Source organism: Fukomys damarensis, unplaced genomic scaffold, assembly GCF_012274545.1.
Source record: "Fukomys damarensis isolate Sample0158 unplaced genomic scaffold, DMR_v1.0_HiC HiC_scaffold_21, whole genome shotgun sequence".
Lineage (NCBI taxonomy): Eukaryota > Metazoa > Chordata > Mammalia > Rodentia > Bathyergidae > Fukomys > Fukomys damarensis.
In genome coordinates this window covers 14909021-14934881 of record NW_022900933.1, presented here as the reverse complement: position 1 = coordinate 14934881, position 25861 = coordinate 14909021, and the positions used below count along the sequence as shown (strand labels likewise).

General features: G+C 42.6%; 1 protein-coding gene across 9 annotated transcripts in view; it reads right to left on the bottom strand.

Moving 5' to 3' along the window:
• The window catches only part of Rgs6 (regulator of G protein signaling 6), a 561710-nt gene that overhangs the window by 157160 nt on the left and 378689 nt on the right, over positions 1-25861 (bottom strand). For all 9 annotated transcript variants that reach the window (XM_010645399.2, XM_010645398.2, XM_010645401.2 and 6 more), the window contains one exon: positions 5504-5603. In XM_010645399.2, the coding sequence (XP_010643701.1) occupies positions 5504-5603 (100 nt within the window). The remainder of the gene's footprint in view (positions 1-5503; positions 5604-25861) is intronic.

The following is a 25861-nucleotide window of genomic DNA, read 5'->3' as shown; positions in this document are numbered from 1 at the left end:
GTGATAGTGACAGTCTTGGACACTGGGGTCCAAATGTGGGACACACATTTATACGCTCCTTATCAACAGTCTGGGAGTAAGTATTCACCAGTGAATGCTCAGCATCATATAGTTGGTATCTGTCTACCTGGCTTCCTCCACTGAAACCACCTCAGCTCATTGCTGACTAACCAGCAACACATGAGATAGAGACACTCTGATGACTAAACCATTATTCATTATTGCATCCTTACCTTCAAATTTTTACTGAGAAACAGAGGTCCCCATAAAGAAGAGAAAAAGTTACTCTCCAGCTTTTGCCATTGGAAGGGAAGAGCCAACATTGGTGATAAAAACTCCTAACATGCTTGAAAGGGCATCTGCTGGGAGACTGGCTGTTTGGCTGATGGTGAGAAAGAAAGATGGAGTCTCCTGTACCACAGCAAAGGCTGCAATAGAGGCTGCTCTTCTATGCAGACATGACCTTCATTGGCACAGTAAGAGTGGCCACATAGTCACAGGGTTCCATCTCAGGTTCGGCACTTGTAGGACTTAATGATTTCAATTTTCTCTGTATATAGCTCTCTACTCTAATATCAGAAACTTGAGATAGTGAACAGCAGGAAGGACTTCCTGGAACAATCACCTAGAGGAGGTTGGTTTTTCTCTAAAGAGGCTTGGAGTGGTGAAAAGCTTGGTGCTAGTGTGTTCGTGCTGGCACTCTGGCCGAGGGTCTGAACGTACTGCCCCGGGGTTGACTACAATTGTGGCTCCATCTGACAGCATTGCAATCAACTCTTTGTTTCAGCGTATGGCTTCTGAGGTCTTGCTGCCACATACTGAAGTCCTGGGATTTGCCTGGCATTGTTAAATGAATGCTTTGGGTTCCAATTACTGAACTGTGCCAAAACAGGTTTTGGTTGAGCACAAGGATCATCTTCTAATATGGGATTTTAATGTGGTTTTAGGTTCTACAATACTATCCTGAGTTGTTCTGGCATGAGGTAGGACGTGCTACTACTATATAGTAAATATCAAGCTAGAGATTGGCCTGAATAATTAAGCAGGTGAGTATGTTGGCAAAATACTTTCTAACTAGATAAATAGTCTGATTGTTACTAGTTGAGTCTTTCAAGAACTCTTGTCATATAAGCAATGTTTTTTTCTTAGCTTTCCCATATCAGAAATGTTTTTTAGCTTTCCCCACTGACCAGAGTTAGTCAGCTTGTCTTGGGGTTTTTCTCAGATATACCCCTGCATTTACTTGTCATATTGCTAAACTTTGTTCTTACTGTCTTCTGTGTTGAGAGACAATTCTCCATGACTATCACAAATCACATATCTTGAGAATGAAGCATTGACTGCCTCTTTCATTAGACGATCTTTCAAAGATAATCCAAGGGTGTTTATTTCCCAAGAGAGATTATTATAATAATGACACCCAACTTGGGGATTATGTCTTCAAAATAGAAATCCTTCACTCTCATTTTGTAGCGTTTCAGAAAAGGAAAAAAATTAGATGAATCTTTTCAATCCATAATATTCTGCTGGATCCCATTTAGAATGAGTTAGCCTATGACCACATTTAGTTGCCAAGTCCTACCAATTCTAATTCTACTTTCTACACCAATGTCTTGAATCCTAGTACTACTATCCTTTTATATTAGCACTTGAAGGAAGAGATCCAGCCATTTAGTAGCTTTGTGACCTGGGACAAGTTCCTTAAGCTCTTCAATGAGCAGTCTCTTCTACTGTAAACAGAGGTAGTGATAGTTTCCATCTCACATTTTTTTGCAAGGGTTCAGTGATATGTGGACTATAGTTCAATGGCTTGAGTCGATTCTATGGTGGATAATGTGGTTCTCCTTCCTACTTAGACCCTTTCATCTGGAGACCACCTGACCTGACTAGACTTCACACTCCCCATCTAGCCCTCCTCAATATCTCGTCCACTTCAGAGAGGTATTCCTTCTTATTAAAAACCTCAGATGGCAGTCCTACCTTGCAGATAACATCTACAAGTCAAAATTCCTTTGAAATTGGCCATCAAGTTTAAGCCTTATGCCCTTTAACTCCTGTGACTATTTTGCCAATGTGTTTCTCTCCTGAAACACATATACATACATGTGTCTGAAGCTCTAGCCACAAAAACAAGCTTATCTTTACTGAAACCTAGCATGTTTTTCATGCATATGAGAATTCTACTTTCTCCTCCACGGAATGACTTCCCAATATTTCTACTCGTTGTTAAGGCCTGTTTCAAAAATTATTTCACAGAGCAGATCATTATAGCGGCCTTCAATGAATCACGTACACCTATGTCAAAGTGACACTGCCATTCTTATATGAGAAGACGGAGTTCATTTCTGGCTCCTCTTAAACCGGGGCTTGGCCTGTGACATCCTTTGATGGACATGACATTATGTGAATTCAGAAGCCCGAGACCATTAGGCTGTGGAAGAGCTGAGTCTACCTTATTGGAGGATATGAGGTGACATGGAGGGAAATTGAGACCACAGCTAAAAGTAAGAAAGAAGTAGAGAGTACTAAAGGTGTGAGGCCATTGTAGACCCTCCAGCCTCAGCTGAACCATCACATGACTATGGCCTCAGTCAGACCAGCAGAAGAACTGCCTGGACTGCCAGTTCATGGGATCATGATGATGAGAAATGAGAAATCACTGCAATTTTAAGCTATGATAGCATGTGGGAGATTGCCATGTAGAAATAGATAACTGAAATACTTTTCAGAAAAATGTTGCAGACATACCCATGAAAAAGTTACGATGTTTTTCCTGAGTTCAAACAGCACTATGTCCATTCTTCTATTTTAAAATGAAGCAAGTATCATTATGGGTCTACCTGTATATTTTTCTCTCACTAGATTAACAGATTAAAAAAATCAAAAATATTCTTGGATTCATGTGGATTTATACATTTGTTTATTTATTAAGTTTATTGGTACATAGATTAACAGCTTTTAAAGGGCAGATATCAAGTTTTTTGTTCATCTTCCTATTTCCTGTGATTACACTACTGCCTGGAACACGGAAACTACTGATGCTTATTACGAGGTCACGTACTACCAACTTCTGAAATCCTTTCACTTGACCCCTGAGGCTCATGGTCAGTAGTAAGAAACATAATTGGATATTTCCTTCATCATCTTGTTCTTCCCCAGTGGCCCTACTTCTCTGGGGCCCTCTTTGGTGACAGCTGTTTCCTGCTATGGCTTACATACTCTGGAGTTTGAAGGAAGATCAGTGACTTCCTTGTTTCTCATGGCTACATACAAACTATCTTCATTTCCTTCTTCTTGGAACCTTGAGACCATCAAGCTATGAGAAAGCTGAGTCTATCTAGTGGTGACTTAAAGTTTCTCCTTCTCTTTCTCCTGATCTCTTTATGTTGGGTATCCCAAGTTTTAGGACTATGTATTCTACTTATATTCATGGCTGCTGTGAGCTTATTTATCCCCTGGCTCTATATATCATATAGATGCCGATGCTTTATTTCCTCACCTCAGACATTCTTAAAAATTCAGATCTTCAAACAAAGTAAAAAAAAAAAAGTTCCGCTTTGATTTCCATGACATTAGGCTAAACCACTTATACTCCTTGTTGTGAAGGTCACTTCTCATTCCATAAAGAGTGTACCACAGACTAACAACCACCTTCTCTAATGCCCCTCTAGTAGTGATTTCAATATTTACGTGGATCAGTCTCATCTATTATAGACCCCGATGTGAGGCTGGAAAGAAGTGGAGCCTTTGGGCAGTAATTTGTGAGGGTGGTGCCTTCATGAATGGAAGTAGTGCCCTCTTGTAAGGGTTACCTAGTGCTCTTTTTCCTGTATGAGGACACAACTAGAAGTTGCTGTCTGCAACTGGGAAGAGGCCTCACCAGGATCTGTCTCTATTGACACCCTGACCTCGGACTTCTAGTCCCCAGAACCATGAGAAATAAATTTCTATTGTTTCTAAGCCACTCAATTTCTGGTGCTTGTTAGAGCAACCTAACCTAAGAAAATACTTGAGTTCGGTGATGGTATAGTGAGTTGTAGATACTTTAACCAAGTCGATTTACTTTTTAAGTTAACATATAGTAGCACTAATTCTCTGCGTGTTTACACTGTTTTATAAAATATGACCTACTTAGATGCATGTTATCACCATCGCCAGGATACAGAACATAAAACTCGTGCTATTCCTTGTCATCAAACTCTTCCCCTCTAATTTCCTATGTGGTAACCACTGATGTTTCTAGCACTAGACTTTTTTTTATGTCATATAAATAGAATCAGACAGAATGTGACCTTTTAGGACTGGTTTTGTCACTCAGGAAAATGACACTGAAATTAATCCAAGTTGCTGACGTATCAGTAGCTTACTCTTTTTTTCTGCTGAATATGGATAGAATTGAATGTATTTATTCATTTGCCCAGTGAAGGACATTTGACTTAATTCCAATTTGCAGAGATTCCAGATAAAGTTGCTACAAATACTTGCAAGTTGAGTGTTTGTGTGAGCATAATTTTCCAGTCTCTTAGGTAAAGGGATTGCTGGGTTATATGATAAGCATATGTTCAACTCTTGAAGAAACTGTCAAACCTTTTCCAAATTAGCAGTACCATTTTGCACTCCTATGAACAATATAAAAGAATTCAAATTCCTCCATATAATCAAGCCACTCAGGTCAATCTTTTTATTATTGCCATTTTAAAAGGAGAGTAGAAAGTGTCTTGTTTGGTTCTTAATTTTAGAAAGTAAATGGATGAAGTTTAAGAATGAGAGAATCATGTAACATTTTATTTTAATCTGCTTATTTGTTTGGACAGCAAAGGATAGATACCTATTTATTAAAACTATGAAGAAAAATAATGAATTTATTAGCACAAAAATAGGCAATGAAACAGGAAAGGGGAGTCAATCCACTAAGTATAAAAAGGTACTCTAAGATATTGATAATATGTTATTTATAAGGCCAGGTAGTTGGCACATATGATGTATTATATTATTATCATTGAAACTATACCTGTATGTTTAATATATTTCATAAAAATATGTTTGGGCACAAAACCACAAAAAAGAATGCTGAACAACATTTTAAAACTACTTTTTCAGAAGTCCAAATATAGTGATTTAGAGGTATTTTATAGAATTTGAATGGGTTTCTTAAAACATAAAACTTTCTTTAAAACCTGATTTCTATAATATTTCCATCTGATTTATATCCCATAACCATAAGTTACTACTGTGTTAGTTTATTAATGGTCTTATTCACTCCCAGCAGTCTCAACCACAGACACTTCAAGGGCTGGTACGGTCACACCATTCCTACTGCCTGGCAAAGAGGAGCTTCTCCCTAGAAACTCAGACCATGATGGGACTCGAGTCAAGAAATACACTGAATGTTTCTCTTTTCCTCTTCACAGATTCTGAGATAACCCCAGGGCACAATCTAGACTACAAAACTCTTCAATATCCTCTTCTGCTTGCTGCTGACCCTTTGTCAGAAAAACCTTACCTGTGACGACACTCGGGATTTTGGAGAGAAAACTCTTGACTGTTCTGATGGGGACACCCCCTGTCTTGTCGTCTTGCATCTTCGTAATGATGTCTTCAATCTGAAAGAGGTTAAAGAAAAGAAGTATTATTTTCTCACCTTAAATTCTGGGTACAGTGATGTCAGAGGGTGATATCAAAGAGCAGAAAGCAATGTTCTAGAAGAAAAATGTCCCAGTTTAGTAAGGTAAAGAGGGAGAGATACATTAGGATTTTTGATAGGCTCCAACAATGTGTATGTGAGAAATTCTTCCTCTTATGTAGATTGGGTTTATATATAGCTCGAACCATAGGAAATTGACTTATTTGAATGCTTCAGAAATGATAATTTTCTATGGTTTAATTTAAAATGCTAACATATACTGTTATGAAGTTCAGCCAGGGCTATATTTAAGACCAGAGAAAGAGCCAACCATTCATGCAGGAGAGGAAAAAGAAAAAAGACTATAAATGAAGACATAGAAAGCACTAATCTGGAGAATTTAGAGAACAGGTCTCAGTGGTTGTGAGACGTGGCATGGGTGTGGTCATCTGGAGCCAGGATGCTTCTAACCCTGAGACTGTTTTACCTCCCAATAAAGTTTTGAGAAAATCAGCCAAGCGGGGAAATCATTGTGTCTGGATATTTCTGGGTATCCCTGCAAAGTTCTGTGAGAGAGAAAGAATCCTATACTCCCAGGCAGTGAATGAGTAAGTGTTTCCTAGAAAGAGAGATCACCCTCTGAAGACTGTATTCTGTTAAATGACAGCACGAAGATACTAATTCACATTCACAGTAATGGCCTTGGCTAACACTTCATTGTTTCCTAAACTCAACCCAACAATTCATAGTAGTTTGAGTATTACTTGTCAATAGCTGAGGAGAGCTAGTCCTAGGAAAATGCTTATATTTTCAAAGTAACCTATGCTTTGATCTGGTGTATTATTTGAAACCAGATGCATCTGTTTTGTTGATGGTTTCAATGAAAGGGTAAGAAAATCATTGAGAATTGAAGAGAAACCAATAATTCAATTCTTTTAGACCTCTCAGTGGGCATTAGATGGTAATAATTTTCAGCCCCTGCTTCTGCGGGCTATATTTGAAGGATGGGTTGTGTGAAGGATTCTATGAGATTTCTTTCTTCTCTAAAAAGAGAAAGTTTAGTTGCCTCTTCACATGATTCAATCTTTTTTTTCCCCATTAAGTTTATTGCTACATTTAAAGCAAACAATACAGTTGCACTTATCATTGGGATCTTGTACTGTTACATGATATGTCTTTGTTCTTATTTTTCCCCTATACCCCTGTCCTCCCTTCACTCTTCTATATGATTACATCTTAAAAGTACATATTTACTTAAGAGGAAGCCCTTGTCTTCCTATATTGGCACATAATGTATCAAGGAGTGCATCCCTCACTAGGGACTGCAGCCAGAGCAAAAGGACAATCCCTCAATTGACCAGAAAGGTGATGGCACTCCAGGAATAGTGTACAGAATTACTGGTCCCCAATTCCTAAATACACCATAGCATTCCAGACATGGGATCCTTGCTCAGTGATGCCCTTCTGCCACGACGTTCTTGCCTGGGGGCCAGCTTACCATGGACCGAATCCACTGAAACTTGTGAGTCAAGTTAAACTTTTCCTCTTTTAAAGTGTGGATGTTGGGTATTGTGTCCCAGCAATGGGAAAGCTGGCTAGTACATTTGGCAAAGAGTCTACTCCTGACTTTTGGCTTGGCCATATGACTTGCCTGGCTGTTTGGATATTACTAAACTCAGTGTGAGTACATGTTTGCAATGTACCTGCATGGTTGTGCTTATCTTCTTCACTTGGTCCTTGCCTTTTTGCCATAAGAAGAATATGCCTCACAGAGTTGTTGTTCCAAGGAAGATGAAAATTATCTGGAGCAAATGGTACTGAGCCCATAGATCAGCCAAAACCTCAGCTAGGGACTCATGGTGAGGAACCAAAAGCTTACTGTTATTGTTCATTAAGTTTGGTGTGGTTTGCTCGACCGCAAAATTAAAATATAATAAGGCTCTGAAAATGCAGTTATCAAAAATTTCAATACTTGAAAGTCAGAATAAATAAATCTTAGAATTGATGTATCTTTGGATCCTACCCATTTTAAGAAAGAAATTCAATTTACACGATGTACCATCTACTTAAAAACTCTAGGGACTCTACTGGTTTAGGTTGCTTATTCCATGTGATATCAGACAAACTTTTGACATTTTTTGTTTGATTCCGGAGCATGGTCCATGCCAATACTGGCTAATAATGCTCTGGACACTTCTTGTTATGATTTCTGGAGAATCCCCAAAGGTTTATGAGTGGCTTTCACTCTACTTATTTAAAAAATGAGAAGCATTTTCAAACACCTGTTTCATGAATAGTATGATCTAGGTATTTTAAAAAAATTATCTAACTTATTCCTCAATCTTGAAATTTATTTAACAAAGATGTTGAAATTGAAGCTCAGAAAGGTTAAGTGACTTATTCAAGGTCACACAGCCAGTAAGTAGCAAAGCTAGGATTCCTACAGAAATCTGTCTGTCTGAATTGAACACACAATTATTTTTTGATCAGTTGTGAAGCTCATCTACTAATTTCTCAGGTCTTTAGAAAAACTTAGTTGCATGACTATGAGGTTTAGAAAAGGTGTCCAAGCCTGGAAAGTAATTACCAGAGGCAGGAATCCAGTAATTGGTCTTGAGCCTAGCTTATGCCTAGGAGTCTTACACCTTCCCATGCTGCATACCAAGATTAGTACTTTGTTTTCTGTGAGTCCCAGGATATTTTGCAGCAGAGCCTGGTATTGCCCCTTACATTATACAATACATTATATTGAGTAGAACAATATATCAAAGGAAAGTATCAGCGCCATCTAGTGGACTTTAAACTTATAAAAAATTTTACCTCTACTTTCTTGCTGAAAGTATACTTTACCTTTTTTTTTTTTTTTTTTTATAGGACAGTTCTTTATCCTCTATGGCCTTATTAGCTAGTTATAATCATGGAACAGAGACATTCAACACTTAACTCCCTTCTTAGATTTGAATACTTTTGCAGACACAAAAGGGCTCTACTTGGATTATCATTTTCTTAGGCAACATTTGTTGAGTATTTACTTTGGTGCAGGCACATTTCTAAAAGAGTTGCAGTACTTCATTTAATTCTCATGAGAGATAGATTATTATATTCACATTTTATAAATGAGGGAACTAAGATCCTTCTTAACCAATGTCTGCAAACATCCTTTTCGGATACAAGGCACTTAATCTCTTTTGCGTTTGCATGTAGTCCTAAAGTGGCAGAAGAAGATGCAGGGAAATCAGTTCAGACACCCAGATTCTTGGCTGTCTCAAGACTGACTGCTACTCAGTGCTGGCTGCAGTCCTGCGCCTCAAAGTTCTCTCTCTCGTCCTATGGGCTCAGCTGAATTTATTCTCCACTGCAAGAGCACAGCTCCAGGGTTGGGAGTGAGGACTGGGAAGGTATGTATCTGTATTTTCTTGACTGCTTAGTTCCATCTAACTTCTGATACCTTTTGTTCTTAGAGAAGAGCAAAATCAACTCCCTGACATACTTTACTATGAAGCTCTGAGACATCAGGAAGCGCGTTTTGACCTAAGTGCCACTGTGCCACTCAGTAAGCAGGTGGCCCTTATCTGACAGCCAAGTGAAGCAGAGAAATCACTTGGCCGGCTTGGCTGGTTCTGCCGGGATGAGTCACAGCAATCAGGATGCCCTTCTCCATGGAGCTTGGAGCTCAGCCCTGCTTCATGGGTAAAATTCTTCCAAACAGCAGGAAAATGGAGACCCTTATGCCACACAGTGAGTTTTTCTTTTAAACGAGAAAGGGTATTAAAAGGCATACACAATTCCCTGAAACTAGCCCAGAGTGAGAGGCAGGGATGAGGAGAAGCTATTCTCTGTTCTGAAGTGGAACCTGCACTGGAACTGTGGAAAGAAGACTGGACTGAGATCCAGAGAGACTTGCTGATCTCACCTTTGCTGACTTGCTGTGTTGACCTTGGACAGATGGCTTAACCTCTCTGGACTTCGTTTTCCTTATCTTTGCAGGGATGGGTGTGTTTGCTAGACTAAGATCTCTAGTTTGAAAATATGAGAGGCTTCTGTGACTTGACAAATGCAAAACTGTGCCTGCAAGTAATGACAAGGCAGGCCAGAAGCCACTAGACTTTCTTTCTCTATGTGCCCACCTTCTAGGCAGATCTATGCAGAGTGCTTCTCTGGGATAGGACATGCATGCTGGGGAGGGTGCTGACCAGTCCTGGGGAGTCTCTGATATTTCTAGAAACTATTTTGGACAGATGGCATCAGATACCACATAGAGACATGACCCAAAGCACCCGACTGTGTCTAGGCCTGCTCGTCTCTGCCTACATGGGTGGTGCTCCTACAGAAATGACAGACGGCCCATATTAGTATTGTTTGTACAAATTAATGATCCAATGAAATAATTTATTTAGCTTGTCCAGTGTTCCCTCCTCAGTAGAGGATTAAAAAACTTCAAGTATAGGCTAATTATGGTGTAATTATTAAAATAATCCATGCGACTTCAGCAAAGGAGGCACAGTGTGCCTCAGGCATGAAGGTCTTTTTATCGAATGTTTCATCTTGACTTTGTGATTGGTTGCCTATTTCTAGCTGCTAATGACTATCACTCCAGCTCCTGCATTTCATTAAAGATCCTTCTGTTCTGGTGTCTGCGAAAGAGGGAATGATTCTTTGGACACCATCTTATCAGCCCCAAGGCAGAAATCAGAGCTGGCCAATGATAATTGTATTTTTTAATCCAACATGTGCATGCTTCACTGAGCAGGCTCTGCCTCCTATCATCTTCTGGAATACCAGGCATGTCTCTTTCTCATTTTTAAAAACATAACACACTGTTATTCTCAACAGTATCCTGTTCACTCAGTGAACATGTATTGAGCAACTAAAAAGTGAATTGTCCTGTGTTAGTTAAAGCAGATGAAAGTATCTGTTGTCCTTCAGCATGGACAAAGATGGTTCTGCATTATCCAGGGACCTAGGATCATTGCTAAAGATGTATTGGAGAAGTGGGACCAAATGTGGGCTCCAGAGAGGGTGAAGGTGAAACACGAAGGAATTCTACTTCAGGAGGCCCTAAAAACGGGTTCCATCAAGACCCCTTTCTTCTTTTTACCATCCCAATTCAAGACTGAGATACCAATGGCCTGAGAAGAATTTGGGGATTCCACATGTTAACATGAAGATGATCAAAATGCCTGTTAAATCAGGGTGTGGAGACAGATGCTTGTATTCCTAGCACCCTGGGAGACTGAGGCAGGAGGATTGCCTAGTTCAAGCTTAGCCTTGACAACTTAGTGATTTTGTGAGACCCTTTCTCAAAATAAGAAAAGTGCTGGAGATGTAACTCAGTGTGAAGGCCGTGGGCTCAGACTTCAGTACCATAGCAACAACAACAACAACAACAACAAATTTATAAAGCACGGTTAGGGGGCCCTGACTCTTTTCTGATCTGTTTTCCACACCGCAGCCTGCATGATTCTCTTGAAACATGATCACTTAATTCCTCTGCTTAAAATATGTCTATGGTGTCCCAGAGTTTCTCCTGTTATAAGCTCTTATAGTACCCTCTATGTTCTCGCCATATAAATTATCACTTTAATTTCTATCTTCCATCACGGTGTTCACCACGGAGTCCTAATATTGGATGCTCTATAAATATTGTTTCAGTGAATAACCGAGTGGACACAACAAGTGAATAGCACGAGGGTAATATTCTTAAAGAAGCTTCTCTGGGATTCCAGTATTCAGTGGTATTAACATATGAAGAGAGTCTTGGGAGGAGTGACATCTGCAACTTCACAGTAAATTTGGCATTTGTAATTAAGATGGCTTTGCTTTGGGAATAGGTTCCACGAAGACAATTCCAAGATTCCATAAACTTTAGCAAAACATTCAAGGAAGGGTTGCCCAGGCACACAGCGACAGCCAAACTGTGAGCCAGTTCCCTGATGAACTGGGCCTACCATGAACTACACTAGGGGAGACACACGAAGTACCATTATTTGTTTTGTCCCTTGGAGACTTGCTTTAAGGATTTTAATATTGCCGCATGTAGTGTTCATAAATTACTTTCATGGGAAACATTTTCTCCCATTTAATTTAAGGGAAAAGTAGGCAAGAAGGGCAATGCAGGCAGTGATCCAATGACTTGTGGATGGTACTTTAGGGAAAATGTCTTTCCTCTGAGCTTAGTTGGAATAGTCAGGCTTTAGAAGGCCGCATTTTTCTTGAGGCCAGAGGGTTCTGCTCTGGAAGGTGAGGGGAGCTGGTCCTTTAGGAGGCCACGAACTGAAGGCTTCTGACTGCACAAGGCCAGCTGCAGTGCGAATGAGGACAGTGGACCCTGGCCAAGGAAACATTCTAGCAACTTCAGAAGACCTAAGATCCCTTCATGATTATCTCCTCAAATTAGCCCAATTTGTGTCATCTGTTTCTTGTTGGGAATCATCCCCTCTTTACAGAACAAGATGCTGTACTTAGGGAGGATAAATCGTTCGAGGCCAAATTAAACCACTGAGTAAATGAGACAATTGATATAAAATCCAGGCAGTCTTGCTCCAGAGCTGGCTGCCTGGGTGCCCACGCCAGCTGGCCAGGGTACATTCCAGGGAGGCTGGGGTTCACCTAAGGCTGTAGCTGAGCGGGAGGGGATGCAGAAAACAGGGCCACATCATATGCGTAGACGTCGAATACACAGTATGGGAGAAAAATATCCCCCCCCAAAGACTACATTCTTTTAAAAATTTTATGAATACATATTTCAGGACATGCATTTAACAAGCATCTTGGGAGCTGGTACATGTACATAATATAGCTCATTTGTTTTTTTTTTTTAAATCGCCTTCCCTCTCCCTTCCTCCCCCTTGTAGCTCCCCTTTCCTCTTTTTTCATTCTTGTTGATTTTACTCTTAGTTCACGTTTATGGCATATAATGTCCATGTTCAGTAAGGTTATTAGGACCTTGTACCTGACACATCTTCACTCTACCTATTTTCCCATCTCCTCTCCCCCACTCCTCACCCTTGGTCCCCTGGAAATGTGCAGGAGATTCATCTCCTTGTCTCTGTTTATCCTTCCTCTATTTTTCTCTTAGTTTATACTTTGCATTACTCAGGTGAGATACCATATGGCTTTGAAGTTTGTGTGCCTGATTTCTTTCTCCCAACATTTTATTTTCTAGGCACATCAATTTTCCTACAAATAAAGACCACATTCTTATCCCTCATACCTGTGACTATTGTGTCTTAGATGGTAAAACAGACTTTGTAGATGGAAAACTATCCTAGAGTTGAGGGGAGCCCAGTCTACTCACAGGAGTTGTTAAAAGCAGAGGATTTTCCTTGTACTTGGTTAGAGAGAGATGATGATAGAAAAAAGGGTCATAGAGATGAGACTTTGACACTTTTGAAGATGGAGGCATATTTGACAAGGGGAAGGAGACAGAGTCTCCCTGAGAGCTCCAGAAAGATACATGGTCGTGCTAACATGTTGATTTGGGCCCAGTAAGACCCATTTCATATTGCTGGCCCTTTGAACTGTGAAATGATACATTTATTTATTACATTTTATTTTTATTAAGCTACTAAGGTTATTGTAATTAGCTGTAGCCAGCAGAAAGCATACACCCGCAGTGATCCCACCACCGCTAGTAAATGTGTGACTAATTAATATCTCATTTTTTCCAAAATAGACTTTGATGTTTCCCTCCTGCACAGGAAGTGGGTGGGCTTCTGCACACTGCTCTTGTTCTTCCGGATCTGTTTACTGGTCCAACCAATGGCCAACCAGGAACTGTGGCAGCTGGCACGGGGAAGCTGTCTGTGTCTATGACATGAACTGCTTACATGGCACTGTCAGAGCTCCCTTTTGGTCTACCTGAGACCAACTACACGGGTGGTTCAGAGGATCTTTCCAGGAGCTTCTTAAATTAATCACAGCAACACCGCATTCTACACGGGCAAAACCAAAGATCCCTTTTTACTGCTCAGCTCAAATTTTAAGTAGCCACATTTTCCAGTCTATCATACCTGAGAGAAATGTACATGAAATGCTACATGGTAGCACAGCCCAAATAATTCAGCCAACACTGGAAAATCCTCTAAATTCGTACATGAGGCCTTTTATATTGCGATTCTTCAGAAATATTCAAGTCCTAACGTGACTATCACCTTCCCCTTACTGCTGCAGAGAGGGTGATATTCTTATTTTCACAGAAAACCAAGTTCATCAACTGTCCTAGAACATTACTAATGTTTTCCTTCTAGGAGGGACATAATACTTTGTCCCCCTCTCTGAGCCCAAGGGACACTGGTCTCCGGAATCACTCATCCTTTCCTGCTCACTTCTTTCCTGAACCTTAAACCCCTTTCCCTATCCCACGCTGCACAACTGAACCAACACAACTAGACCAAATTTAAGGGTTTGGTTAATTTATGTAAATGATCTCTGCCAAAACCTGCTGTGGCTTCCTACAGCTACAAAATAAATGCCAAACTTCCTACTGTGGAATTCAAGGTCCTCTGTCATTTGGCTCCAAACTCTTTCTAAACCTTCTGCCCATGAACACACTCTGCCGAAGTCCCCGCATCCTCCCTGGCTCCTCATGCATTTCTTCCACCCTGTCCTCGACACACGGCCAGGCCCTGCTCAAAAGCTACCACCTCTGGGAAAACACCTCAGGCTACTTCCTGTACATGCGTCCGTATGTATTATGAAAGTCTGTATTGTTTTATCCCCCATTTCCGTTCAAGGTTGTGAAACAAGAACCAGAATAGAGTGTTTCCTCCTCTGCTCCAGTGATAACTTCCTCCACTGAGGGCTGATGTCATACTCAGTGTCTCTGATATTCTGCCTTTTCCTCAGAATGTGGGTTTCTGGAAGGAACACACAGTTCGTATCTCAGAAGCATCCCTGGTTCTCTGCACCTGGCAGACTTGAATGGAAATAGAGAACTGAGAATCTCATACACATTCTTCTAAGGATATTTCAGGGAAATGAAATAGTCTCCCCGAGTTCCTGAGAGAAGAGCATTTCCAGATGGAGCAACAAGAGCTGGAACAAACTCCCTCAGTGTTTCGAAAAGACTTTGCGTCAGGGTGTAATAGCTGTAGTATCTGTAATCCTAGCTACTCAGAAAGTTGAAGGAGGACCCCAAGTTTGAGGCCCTCTTGGGCAATTTAGTGAGATTCTGTCTCAAAAAATGAGAAGTTCTGAGGATATAGTTCAGGAATAGTGTACCTAGCACATATGAGGCCCTGGGTTCAATCCTCAGTATTAAAATAAAAATAAAAATCAAAAAGCTCACAGAGTTAAAATGTGGTCTGCCACGGAGGCCAAGCCATCTCCACCTAACACTTTTGTTTTACTCTATACCCGTGTTTTCTGACCCATCCTCTGAGCTTTCCGCAGCCTGCCTGCACCTCAAGGCTACCCCTAGCCTGGGCCCTGTGGCACTCAGTGGACTGGGAGAGCTGGAGGTGGTGCCCTTGTTTGTGCCACCCACAGGGCTGGAGTGAACGATGGCCACCCGCCTTCCTCTGAGGGCGGCTCCTGCGGGCCTCTTCTCAGCACAGCTGCCCAGGATTTTTGCACTTGGGGTTCCCACTGTCCTCCTGAACCTGTCTGAGGAGCCGTGCTCTTTTCACCACCGCCCTGATGATGGCAGCCTTGCTGCACCTGAATGCACTGTTTTCTCTTCCCTTGGGTGCTCTCCTCTTTGGTTATGTCATTCTTTATGTGTGAGTCTGCTCTGGTGAGCACATGAAAGTCACCCCAGGGGAGAGGGAGTCTGAGATGAATTATAGCATGTGGACCCTCCCCCATTCTACATGAGCACAATCAGGTGGAAATGAGTATCATTTTGTTGGTTCTGAAGGAGAAATGGGACAATCATCACTTCTTCCAAATACATTTGAGCGCTTGATTATTTGTTAGGGGCTGGGAAACCAGACAGGATGGGTCTTTCTGTCCACATTCATCTGTTAGCAGAGTAACCCCTTGGAGGTTTTAAATGAGACAAAAGAAGAACATCCCCAAGGAGCCTGCATGGAAGGAAGTGCAGGACAAGGATGCCACCAAATAAAGCCTCACCTAAGCTCCTGCCCAGAAACAACCCAAGGTCCTGCTGGATCTTGCAAGGCAAGCCAAGGACCACCCCTGTCTTACGAACCCCAGGATAGCAGCAAAGATGTCCTTTTCTGGTTTCATGGCTCTTATCTCCCAGCTGGTATTTAAAGCTGCTCTTCGATCCCCAGTACCAAGATAAAAGAAAGAAAGAAAGAAAGAAAGAAAGAAAGAAAGAAAGAAAGAAAGAAAGAAAAAGAAAGGAAGAAAGAAAGAAAAGCAAGCTGCCCAAACCACACCTAAGCCCATGCTCTGCAGCTGCTAGGGACACATCTCCAAGTGACAGCAGTGAGCTGTTCCTGCTTTGTAATGGTGGCCCGAGCCCAGTGTCTCATCAGAAGGGTTTGGGTCTCCCTCTTGTGGCATTTCTGCACCATCCTCCCTAAGCAAGCACCAAGCTTGGGTCTGCTTAATTGGCTAGTGTCTCCCCTGTCTGGCTCTTTGGCTAAGGAATAAAGGCGCCTTTGTTCATTCAGTCTGATGCCACAACAAAATACCTTAGATTAGATAATTTATAAAAATAGCAACTTAATGCCTACAGTTCTGGAGAGTGGGAAGTCTAAGATGAAGTCACTGGCAGATGGTGCTTCTATGTGTCATGAGGGGCAGACAGGCTCCCTCAAGTTTCTTTTACTACAAAAGCACTGATATTATCATAAGGACAGAACCCTTATGATATGATCATCTTCCAAGGTCCCCTTTTGGGCTTTAGGTTTCAACATATGAGTTTTGGGGAGAAACAAACATTCTGAACATAGAAAGTGGTTAATTTTATTCTCTTCTTTATGTTTTACAATATTTCCCCAAATCTCTCTAATGTCCATAAACTAACTTTTATTGATTTTTAAAGGCTAATAGCGTATTTCTAAACTTTAAGAGAATATGCAGTACCTGGCATAGTTATTTACTCCTCAGCCAATCTTCATGTCTTTTAAAATCAGTTTTAGTTTCTCCTCTATTTCAAGAGGATGAGTTGACACTAAAGACTTTATTATTCGTTTCAAAAGTGTGTGACAGGATCATCCTTTGTGCTGGTCTTTGCTTAAGTTTTAGGGGACAGCAGCCGGGATAGGAGAGCCACACTTTCAAAACAGTATCACCAAAAATCACTTCCAACTTAACAGGCCCCATTTTGTATAGGTTTTCAACTCCATAGAAAATGAGTGTTTTGTTAACCAGCTCTGTATTAGCCCTAGGCTAATAAGGCTCCCTAGAGCAGCCTTATTTTTGCTGCCTGCTGTCTTGGATGTGATTTGAGTGTGTCTCCCAAAGGTTCATGTGTTGGAAGCTTGGTCTTCAGTGTGACCAGGTTGACAGGTGGTAGAATCCTGAAGAGGTAGAATCTAGTGGAAGGTGATTAGGTCACTGAGGGCACTCAGTAAGGATCCATATGGCTCTTGTAGGACCTCAGTTCCTGCAGGACGGGGTTGTTATAAAAAGACTAAGCCTGGCCCCTGAATGCTCTCCAGCTTCCTGTCTCACCATGAGATCCTGCTCACATGCTCCAGCCTTAGGATTCCATCTGCATGAGGCCCTTTACCAGAAACTGGCACCATGCTCTTGAGTCTCCAAAGCCATGAGCTAAGTAAAATGCTTTCCTTTATATATAAACCAGCCTCAGGTATTTTGTGATAGCAATAGCAAATAGATACACTGCCTTCTGATAGACGTCCCTTATCACAGTAGGATAAGCAATAGGACTTTCCTGCCCACAGATAGTATTTTGCTACATGGAGGCTCATGTCTGCCTGGAGGAAGGGTGAATTTCACCAATTTAGGAAAAGGTGTTTTTACATTTCCAAGTCCTTTGCCTCCTGCTCTTGAAATCATGGACCAAAAGAAAATATTTTTTTTGTTAAGAAAATGAGATTTAATAAAGCATGTATCTGTCTGGTTTAATTTCAATTTTAGTCTAAGAAGGAGCTTGAGCAACCCCAGGAAGCATTTGATGGTCTGTAGGCCACATGCAGAAAATCAGTGGGATAAATACCAATAACTGAAAATAAACTTTGCAGACCCCTTGGGAGAGTGGCAGGATCATTTTCCAATTACTTCTGTTAATCACATAGATTGAATGGCATTTTCAGCTCATCTCCCTGCAGCTCTTCCGCAATAAGAAGGGAAGTGAGCTTGAGGTGAGGTTGCAGGCCAGCGGGCAAGGCCCAGGAGAGCCGCTGGGTGAAAAGGCCCTACTAGGGGGAAAAGCATGGGGCCCTATTGCCTACCAGTGAGTGAGCTGGCCATCATCTGTTTATATTTAGAGGATGCTGCTGTTGTCTTGCCTTCTGTGGGGAGGAGCAGAACAACCTGACAAACCACTGGATTTGAAACACTGATCAGAACAGTTTGGAAGGCATGTGTTTCCCCCACCTCAGGAGAGAGGCTTCTACAGGAAACTATTCAATTTGGAAAAGGAGCAAGGACTAATTCCAGAGCTTAACTACATTTGAAGGACCATGTCTCACATGTAACTTGTGCAGTGGTGGTTCTGCTACTTTGCAGAATTCTTGAGTCAGTTGTATACTTATTACAATTGTGTTTCTCCTTGTTATGTGTTGATTGTGACCCCTTAAATCTGTACATTGGGTCCTAACTCCAGAATCTTAAATGTGACCTTTTTGGCGATAGGATCCTTATAGAGGGAACCATGTTAAAGTGAAGTCTTTAGTGTGGACCCTCATCCAATATGACTGGTGTCCTTACACAAAGGGGCAGTTTGGACACAGAGACAGACTGCATGCAGGACGGACAATGTCAAGACACAAGAAGAAGCTGGTCATTGTTATGGTGTGTGTTTAGATGTCCCCCCCACAAAGCCTCATGCCAATGAGGTGGGGCATTCTTTTTCAGAGGTAGTTTGTGATGCTGGGATTAAGGGCCTGCGATTACTAAACCACTACATGTGAGAGATTAGTTTGGCACCGCCCTAATCCCCATAGTCTGAGTAAGATCAAAGGGGCAGAAAGATGCTAGTAACTCTCTTGTTACCTTTGCTGCCTTGTGGGTGCCATGTTGTTTCTGCTCCACCAGACCTGTTTGTCATCCCTGCCTTGGCTGAGCTGATTATGGACTGAAACCTCTATGAAATGTAAGGCAAATAAGTCCCTTTCCTTCTAACTCTGGGGGTCAGGTATTTTGTTTCAGCAGTGAGAGAGAAAGGTAACTAACACAGTCATCCACAAACCAAGGAGAGAAGCTCGGAACAGATCCAATCCCTGTGAAGGAACCAACCTGCCAACCCTGACTTTGGATTTCTAGCCTCTTGAACATCAGACCGTAAATTTTGATGGTTATATAAGTACAGCATGCTAACATTGCTCCTGTGGAGCTCCAAATTTTGGTTGTTTAAGCCATCTAATTGGTGATGCTGTCATGGAAGGCCTAGCATATGTGTACATTTTACAGATTGTAAAAATAAAGTTTTTGTCTAATGTAAGGATGTGGGAGCAAATCCTGGACTCATAGTTCACAGCAAAACTATGGGGCTCTCAATCTAGGTGTGGGGTAAAGGTATCATCTCAAAAGCCCTCCACATACCTTTCCTGCTCGTGGTCACAAAGGCATTATGTCCCCTCTGCAGGTCTCAGTCTCCTCATAAATGGATCAAATGAGCTCCATCACAGAGAAAAAAAAACATTTTCAGGTATTTAAAAGTGAAGTTTCTCAGTGCCCTGAAACCTAAGTGCCTTGGTGAGTACTGTTTGTGCTCCTGACTGTTTCTAGGTCAGTTCTGCCCAGCACTCCTCCCCTCCTGCCTACAAGTAAATGGTGATTCCATAGGGGAGGGAGGTGGTGAGGGGCTATGAGTTGCCTATTCTGTGGCCTCACCCTCTCAGCCACTTACATTTCCAGTTTCCCCAGGTTGTCATGGGGTTCCGGGGACACATGTATGAGAGCTTTATCAAGAAATAGGGGTAGGGGCTGCACTTGGCCCAGCTCCCAGGCCCACTTGCTGTGCAGGGAGTGGAGATCAGCATGAGCCTCAGGGGTGGGATCCTGGCTTTGCATCACTCAGCCCTATGGAGAAGGACAGCACCATTCAAATTAGGAGTGAGTTCTCCCAAATGTCCTTTGTGACACCCCACCCCCACCCCAGAATCCTTTTGGACTCCTATGACGTGCAGTACTCAGGCACTGGGAGGTCGCAGTTTTAGAGGAGCGGGTGGGTGAGATGGAAAAAGCCCCACATAACATGGGCTGTGATAACACATGCACAGTGGAGGGAAGGGACCATTTCCTTCTGATAACAGCTTCTGACAGCTAAACAGCCTTTGTCAACAGGCAGATCACTTTGGAATGTGACGTCTGATAGGAAAGAAAATCTGGTTGTGTGTGTGTGTGTGTGTGTGTGTGTGTGTGTGTGTGTGTGCTTATTTCCTTGCTGGGTTGGAAATAAAACTGTCAGTGGGTGTTTAAAGTATTCTAGCTCCCCTCGCAAGGAGGAAACAGATTGCTGGCCTCCTCAAGGTCATAGTCATGGAAAGGAGGGCCCTTTCCTGCCTCCTGCAGCACGTGGTGTGAGGGCTGAAGGAGCCCAGACCAAAGCACTTCGGGGCTTAAGCCCCCAACTCCAGCTAAAGAGCAGATAGTGCACAGATCCAGGGCCAGGTTGAGTGGCTGGGAGAAGCACGATTTTGAACTGGAAAGTGTAAATGGGGGAAGTGTAGCTGTGGATGATGGTATCCAATGACAGAAGGGAGAAGGCTAAAGAGCTGCCCCAGAGTTGTAAGCATTTGCAGAAGCAGGCATGACAACTATCTTCATTGGATGCCAATGACATGCCAATTTAGAAGCCCCCACACCCGGCCTCTCCCAGGCTGCTGTCCTGCCCTGTGACCTGGGCAGGAGCAGACTGCTTTCGCAACGCTGTGTTTAGAGTGTCAAGGTCTCAGGGAGAAAGCTTCAACGAAGCACCTTTGTTTCACTTGACCTCATGATATTTCTACTCTCTCATAAATGATCACTTACTGTGAATGCCAGACTGGTCACTATGCATCTTCTAAGCATGTCCCATCCCAAGGTAAGAATGATGAGGTGGGGCCAGAATCAGCCTGAGACCTTCATGGGGTGGAGCCTATGGACCAAAAGGCAGGCTAACCCCTCACAGTGAGACTGTAGGGTGAAAGCTCACTTCTGTGCTGTCATAAAGATGAATCTTATATGGTGTGTGGTGGGGAGAGTTCTGAGACTTTAAGGTGTCACACAAGTCAGTCCTACCCCTAAATAGCTGAAAACCCTGGGCAAGACCTCAGAGGCTCTGTGCCTCAGTTTCCATCTGCCAAAGGAAAGGGAACACCTTCTAAAAACCTGTCCACCTCCTTCAGTTTCAGTAATTCCCCCCTCCAAAATATACCTTGCTGCGGGTCCTCAGCACTGCCTGGCCCAAGGAAGGATTCCCCTAGATGCTTGTGTTTCGTGTCATAGACTTTACACTCCCCGTGTTGGGGAGGAGAGAAGCTCCCCTAATAGTTGAGAAATTAGCTCCCCTTCTTCCTCTAATGATCCAGGTACTTGCAGAGGGCCTGGCTCATTTCTGCTTCCGGCCCCTGAGTCTTAGTTGCTTTTTCTTGCTGGGACAAAACACCCGACACCTTCAACTTAAAGGAAGAGAGATTTATTCTGGCTCATGTTTCAGTCCATAGCTGGGTGGCTCCAGGGCAGGATGGCCTGGCACAACAGGAGTGCGGCGGAAGAATAGCTGCTCACTTCATGGCAGCCTCAAAGCACAGAGAATAAAGGGAGGAGCTGGGAAGGCTCCCGGTGACTCCCCGATTCAGCTCAGACCCTCCTAATAGCAAGTCAGCTACAGGGCCCCTCTGACCCAAGCTCTTTGCAAAACCCCACCTATGTGTGCAAGAAGCTTTGGAAGGGTATCTACGTATAAAACACAACATCTAGGGTGAAAGAAAGCAATATTCTGCCCATGGGTGAGGCTCAGGTTTCTGGTGGTGAGCGAGGAAGTGTCTCTCCACTCCGGGGTTCCGAATAAGGACATCCGGTGGCGCAGTTCTCCATATTTCTGACAGGCCAATGGGTAAGAAAGGTGACATTCTGCTGCCCATCTGCCTCATTCCTCTTTCTCTTTCTCACTGGTTCCAAGTTCAGATGCGAACTAGGGGCATTATTAAATGGACTATCTAAAATCGCAACACTAGTCGTTGAGCTCACACCGTGAAGGCAAACCTACCACCTGGATTGAAGTGTTGCCAGCTCTGTCTTCTCTGGCAAAGCTTTCAGGACTCCGTAAATCCCCTCTCCACTTTGCATGCCATCTGGAGCCCACAGGCGCTTAGTTCAAGTTGTTCTCAAGGAGATCTGGCTCTGGTGGCAGCCCACAGTGTCTGTCAGATGGTTTCCTCCACCAAGGTGAAGCTCAGGGGTCTCAAAATGCACCTCCCAAATAACTCAAGCCGAACCTTGTCTAGCCCGACATACAGCCAAGGCTCTCTCTGGTTAAATAATTCATGGGCTACCTCTGGGGGTGTAAACATAGCTCTGTCTAATGCTGTCTGACAGGTGATTTCATGCATCATTTAACTCTTTGCATTGCCCAGGAATGCAACAGAGATTAGATAATCAGAATAATTTCACTTCTGTAAACTGCTTTGTTTTCTAAGGAAAAATATTGCAAACTTGGACTATAAAAGAAGCATCTTCTGGTTTGTCCGTGGGGAAAAACAAAATCAAGCATTCATGGCAATAATGAATGTCACACCATCTCCTCCTCCCCAAGCAGGATGATCGGCCCTGAAGAAAGATGCCCAAGGCCAGTAGGAGATGCCACATGAACTGCATTCCAAAGAAAGAGCCTACAAGTAGTGAAAGAAATGAAGAGGGGGGAAGAAATACAGATAGGGAGGGGAAGACACAAACACACACACACACACACACACACACACTGACAGAGAGAGAGAGAGAGAGAGGGAGGGAGAGGGAGAGAGAGAGAGAAGCATACACTTTAATCTTGGCAGCCCCAGAAAAGACAGCCCCTGCCTGATATCAAGAGAAATACAGTTATAGATTTTGTGGCTTCGTGGGCTGCCAGGGATAATACCCCTAATAAATATTTCCTTGAATTTAACCCTTTATAATAAAAATTTAGATGGCCTCACATTTATTTCCATATTACAAAGGAAATCCTGATGCTTTGTCACTTCTTTAACTGCTACTCTCTATGAGGAGCAAACAGCTCACTTTTTTCTAAATAACGAGTTAGCTTTAAGCCTCCTGACAATTTTCAATAGGAGGGCAGTGCAGATGCTATGGGAAAACATACCAAGTGGACCCAGTCCTCACCTTGAGTCTGCCTAACCCTTGCCTTTGCCAGGCTGCCTTCTTTTTGTATGTAGCAGAGCACTGGATGTGTCTGCTGTCATGATCCTGTCCCTCTGTGGACTGACCTTGCAGATATGCTCAGGAGAGAGCCCCCGCTAGACTGGGCCAGCAGTCTTACCTGCATTGTCAGTCATTAGCTAATTAATGATCACAGAGAAGCGCTGCTCCAAGGCACCCTGTAGCCCAATGAGCTTTGGAAAGAACACTTGTTGACAAAAAGTTGCACTTGTCTGGGAAGATTTGGCACACCTCCAACTTCTAAAATGTCATCTCAGAAAACAAAATCCCTTGCAAGTATAGGTGAAAGCAAGGAAAGAACTCCTAGCACCTCCACCTGGCCAGGAATCTTTACCTCCCACATAGGGCCTGATGACAGAGGGTTTCCAATTCATTCTGACAAGCATGCAATATTAAGTTTATGTGGGCCCTGTGGATCTGAAATTAAATATCCTGTCACTAACATGGATTTTTAAATCCCACTTATCTGAGGTATATGAAAAGTTAATGCCCAGCAGAAGAATCAAATTTAGAGAGACACATGGCAAAAGCTTTCCTTTTCAACTTCCCAACACCCTCCCCAGCGTAAAGGAGTGGAGCATATACACAGACAGGTGCCCCTTACTTCCCCCATGCTCCCAGCTGATGAGAATTGCTATTCTGTAGTTTAAATGTGTTCCCCAAATTCATTTGTTGGAAATTTAATCCTCAGTTCATCGGTAGTGGGAGGTGAGGCCTGCAAAGAGGTGCCTGGGTCTAACAGTCCTCATGAATTGATTAATGTTCTTGTGACAGTGGCTCAGTTTGCATTAAAGCAGGTTCTGATAAAAAGGCAAGCCTCACACCTTTCTCCTCTCTTGGCTAACAGACTTGCCTTTCTGCTTTTCAGCCATGTTCTGACATAGCCTGAGGTCCTTGCCTGATGCCAGTGCCATGCCCTTGGACTCCCAGCCTCCAGATCCATAAGATAAACAAGCTTCTTTGCTTTATAAATTTTCCAGTCTGTGGTTTTCTATTATAGCAGCAGAAAATGCACAAAGGACAAATGTTCAAGGTGCTGATGCCTAAGAGACTCACACAGAACTCAAGCACTTTCACATTTACAGTCTACTCCTGATAGCTGAGGGGGACAGTGAGGGGTATGAAATTTATATATGCTCAGGAAAGGTGAGGAGGGCTCATTTGCAAAAGCAGTGCCCCTTCTGTGTTGTCAGCTATACTAGTTACTTTTCTCTCATCGCTGAGACAAAATACCTAACACCCAAGGTTAAAGAGGGAAAGGTTTATTTGGCTCACAGTTTGTAGAGCTTTCAGTCTATATTTGGTTGGCTCCAAGGCAGGATGAGAGAGGGCCAACAGTTCATGGTGGTGCAAGACAACAAATGCAACAAGAGAACTTTAACAGAGTCTTCCTGTCCTTTTTATCTTAACCAGACTACTGGGATTAGAGCGGTGCCAAATCAATCACTCATGTGCAGTGGTTTAGTAATCACATGCCCTTAATCTCAGCAACACATACTACTCTAGATTCAGCCACCTTCAGAATAGCCCCAACTCATTTGCATGAGGCCTTGGGGGAACATGAAAACACAAGCCATAACACCACCCAAACATCCACTGGCTCATGTGTTATAATACTCAGTGGGCTCTTAATAAATACATATAAGGTCTTCATAGTCACAAACCAACAAAGACTGATGATCAGGAGCAGAAGCAGACTGGAAGGGTTCAATCCATCCTCCTGATTTGGGATCCCAATGGCAGATCCTTGCAAGGCTCCCAATGGTGCAGAAACACCTGCACTTAAACAACGTCAGTCCTTCACTAACACTGATTGCAGCGCTTCTGTGTCAAGATACTGTAGAGAGCATGAAATCGGGTGCAATCTCTTGGAAGTATAAAGAAATATATCGTTTGCCAAAATTTGACACAGTGGCCTGTGAACTCAGAATTCACTGAGGCCAATTGTTCACCGGTGATGGCTTAGAGAGAGAAAGGAAATCACTTTCCATTTGTCATGTTTGCACTCTTCATTTCCACTTCTACCACTAAATGGCTTGGTGCTCTCTGAATCATTGTTTCATCTTCCTATGAATTTTTATAGCTTTGGAAGATAAGGAACAATTCTTGCTCCTTGCACATAGTGAACATTTGATACTTTTCCAGAAATATTTGTTGAGTTCTTACTATATATTGGATGCTTTTCTAGACTGACTGACTTTAAACCAGACAGCACCTGTGATGATTAATTTTATGTGTCAACTTGACTAAGATATTGAATGTGCAGATGGGAGTAAATCATTATTTTAGGTGTGTCGATGAGTTTTGTTTTAAGATCAGCATTTAAGTCAGCAGAATAAAGGAGATTACCCTCCTCAATGTGGGCAAGCATCAATTAATCCACTGGTGGCCTGGATAGGGAGGACAAAAGTAGAGGGAGAGTAAATTTTTTCCTCTCCTTGAGCTGGCACATCCATCCTTTCCTGCCCTCGGACATCAGATCTGCAAGTTTTCTTTCTGATCTTGAAACTTACAGCAGTGAGGCCTCAGACTTTTGACCTTGTACAAGGAATTAAACCACCAGCATTCTTGGTTCTCCAGGCTGTAGGTATGACCTATCACAGGACTCCTTGGCCATAATTCCATAACAATTCCCCATATATACATATGTACATAGGCATAAAAGTATATGATATATCTTTTTGGTATATGTAACACACTTCTGTGTGTGTGTGTGTGTGTGTGTGTGTGTGTGTGTGTGTGTGTGTGCCGGAGATTGAACCCAGAGCCTTTATGTGT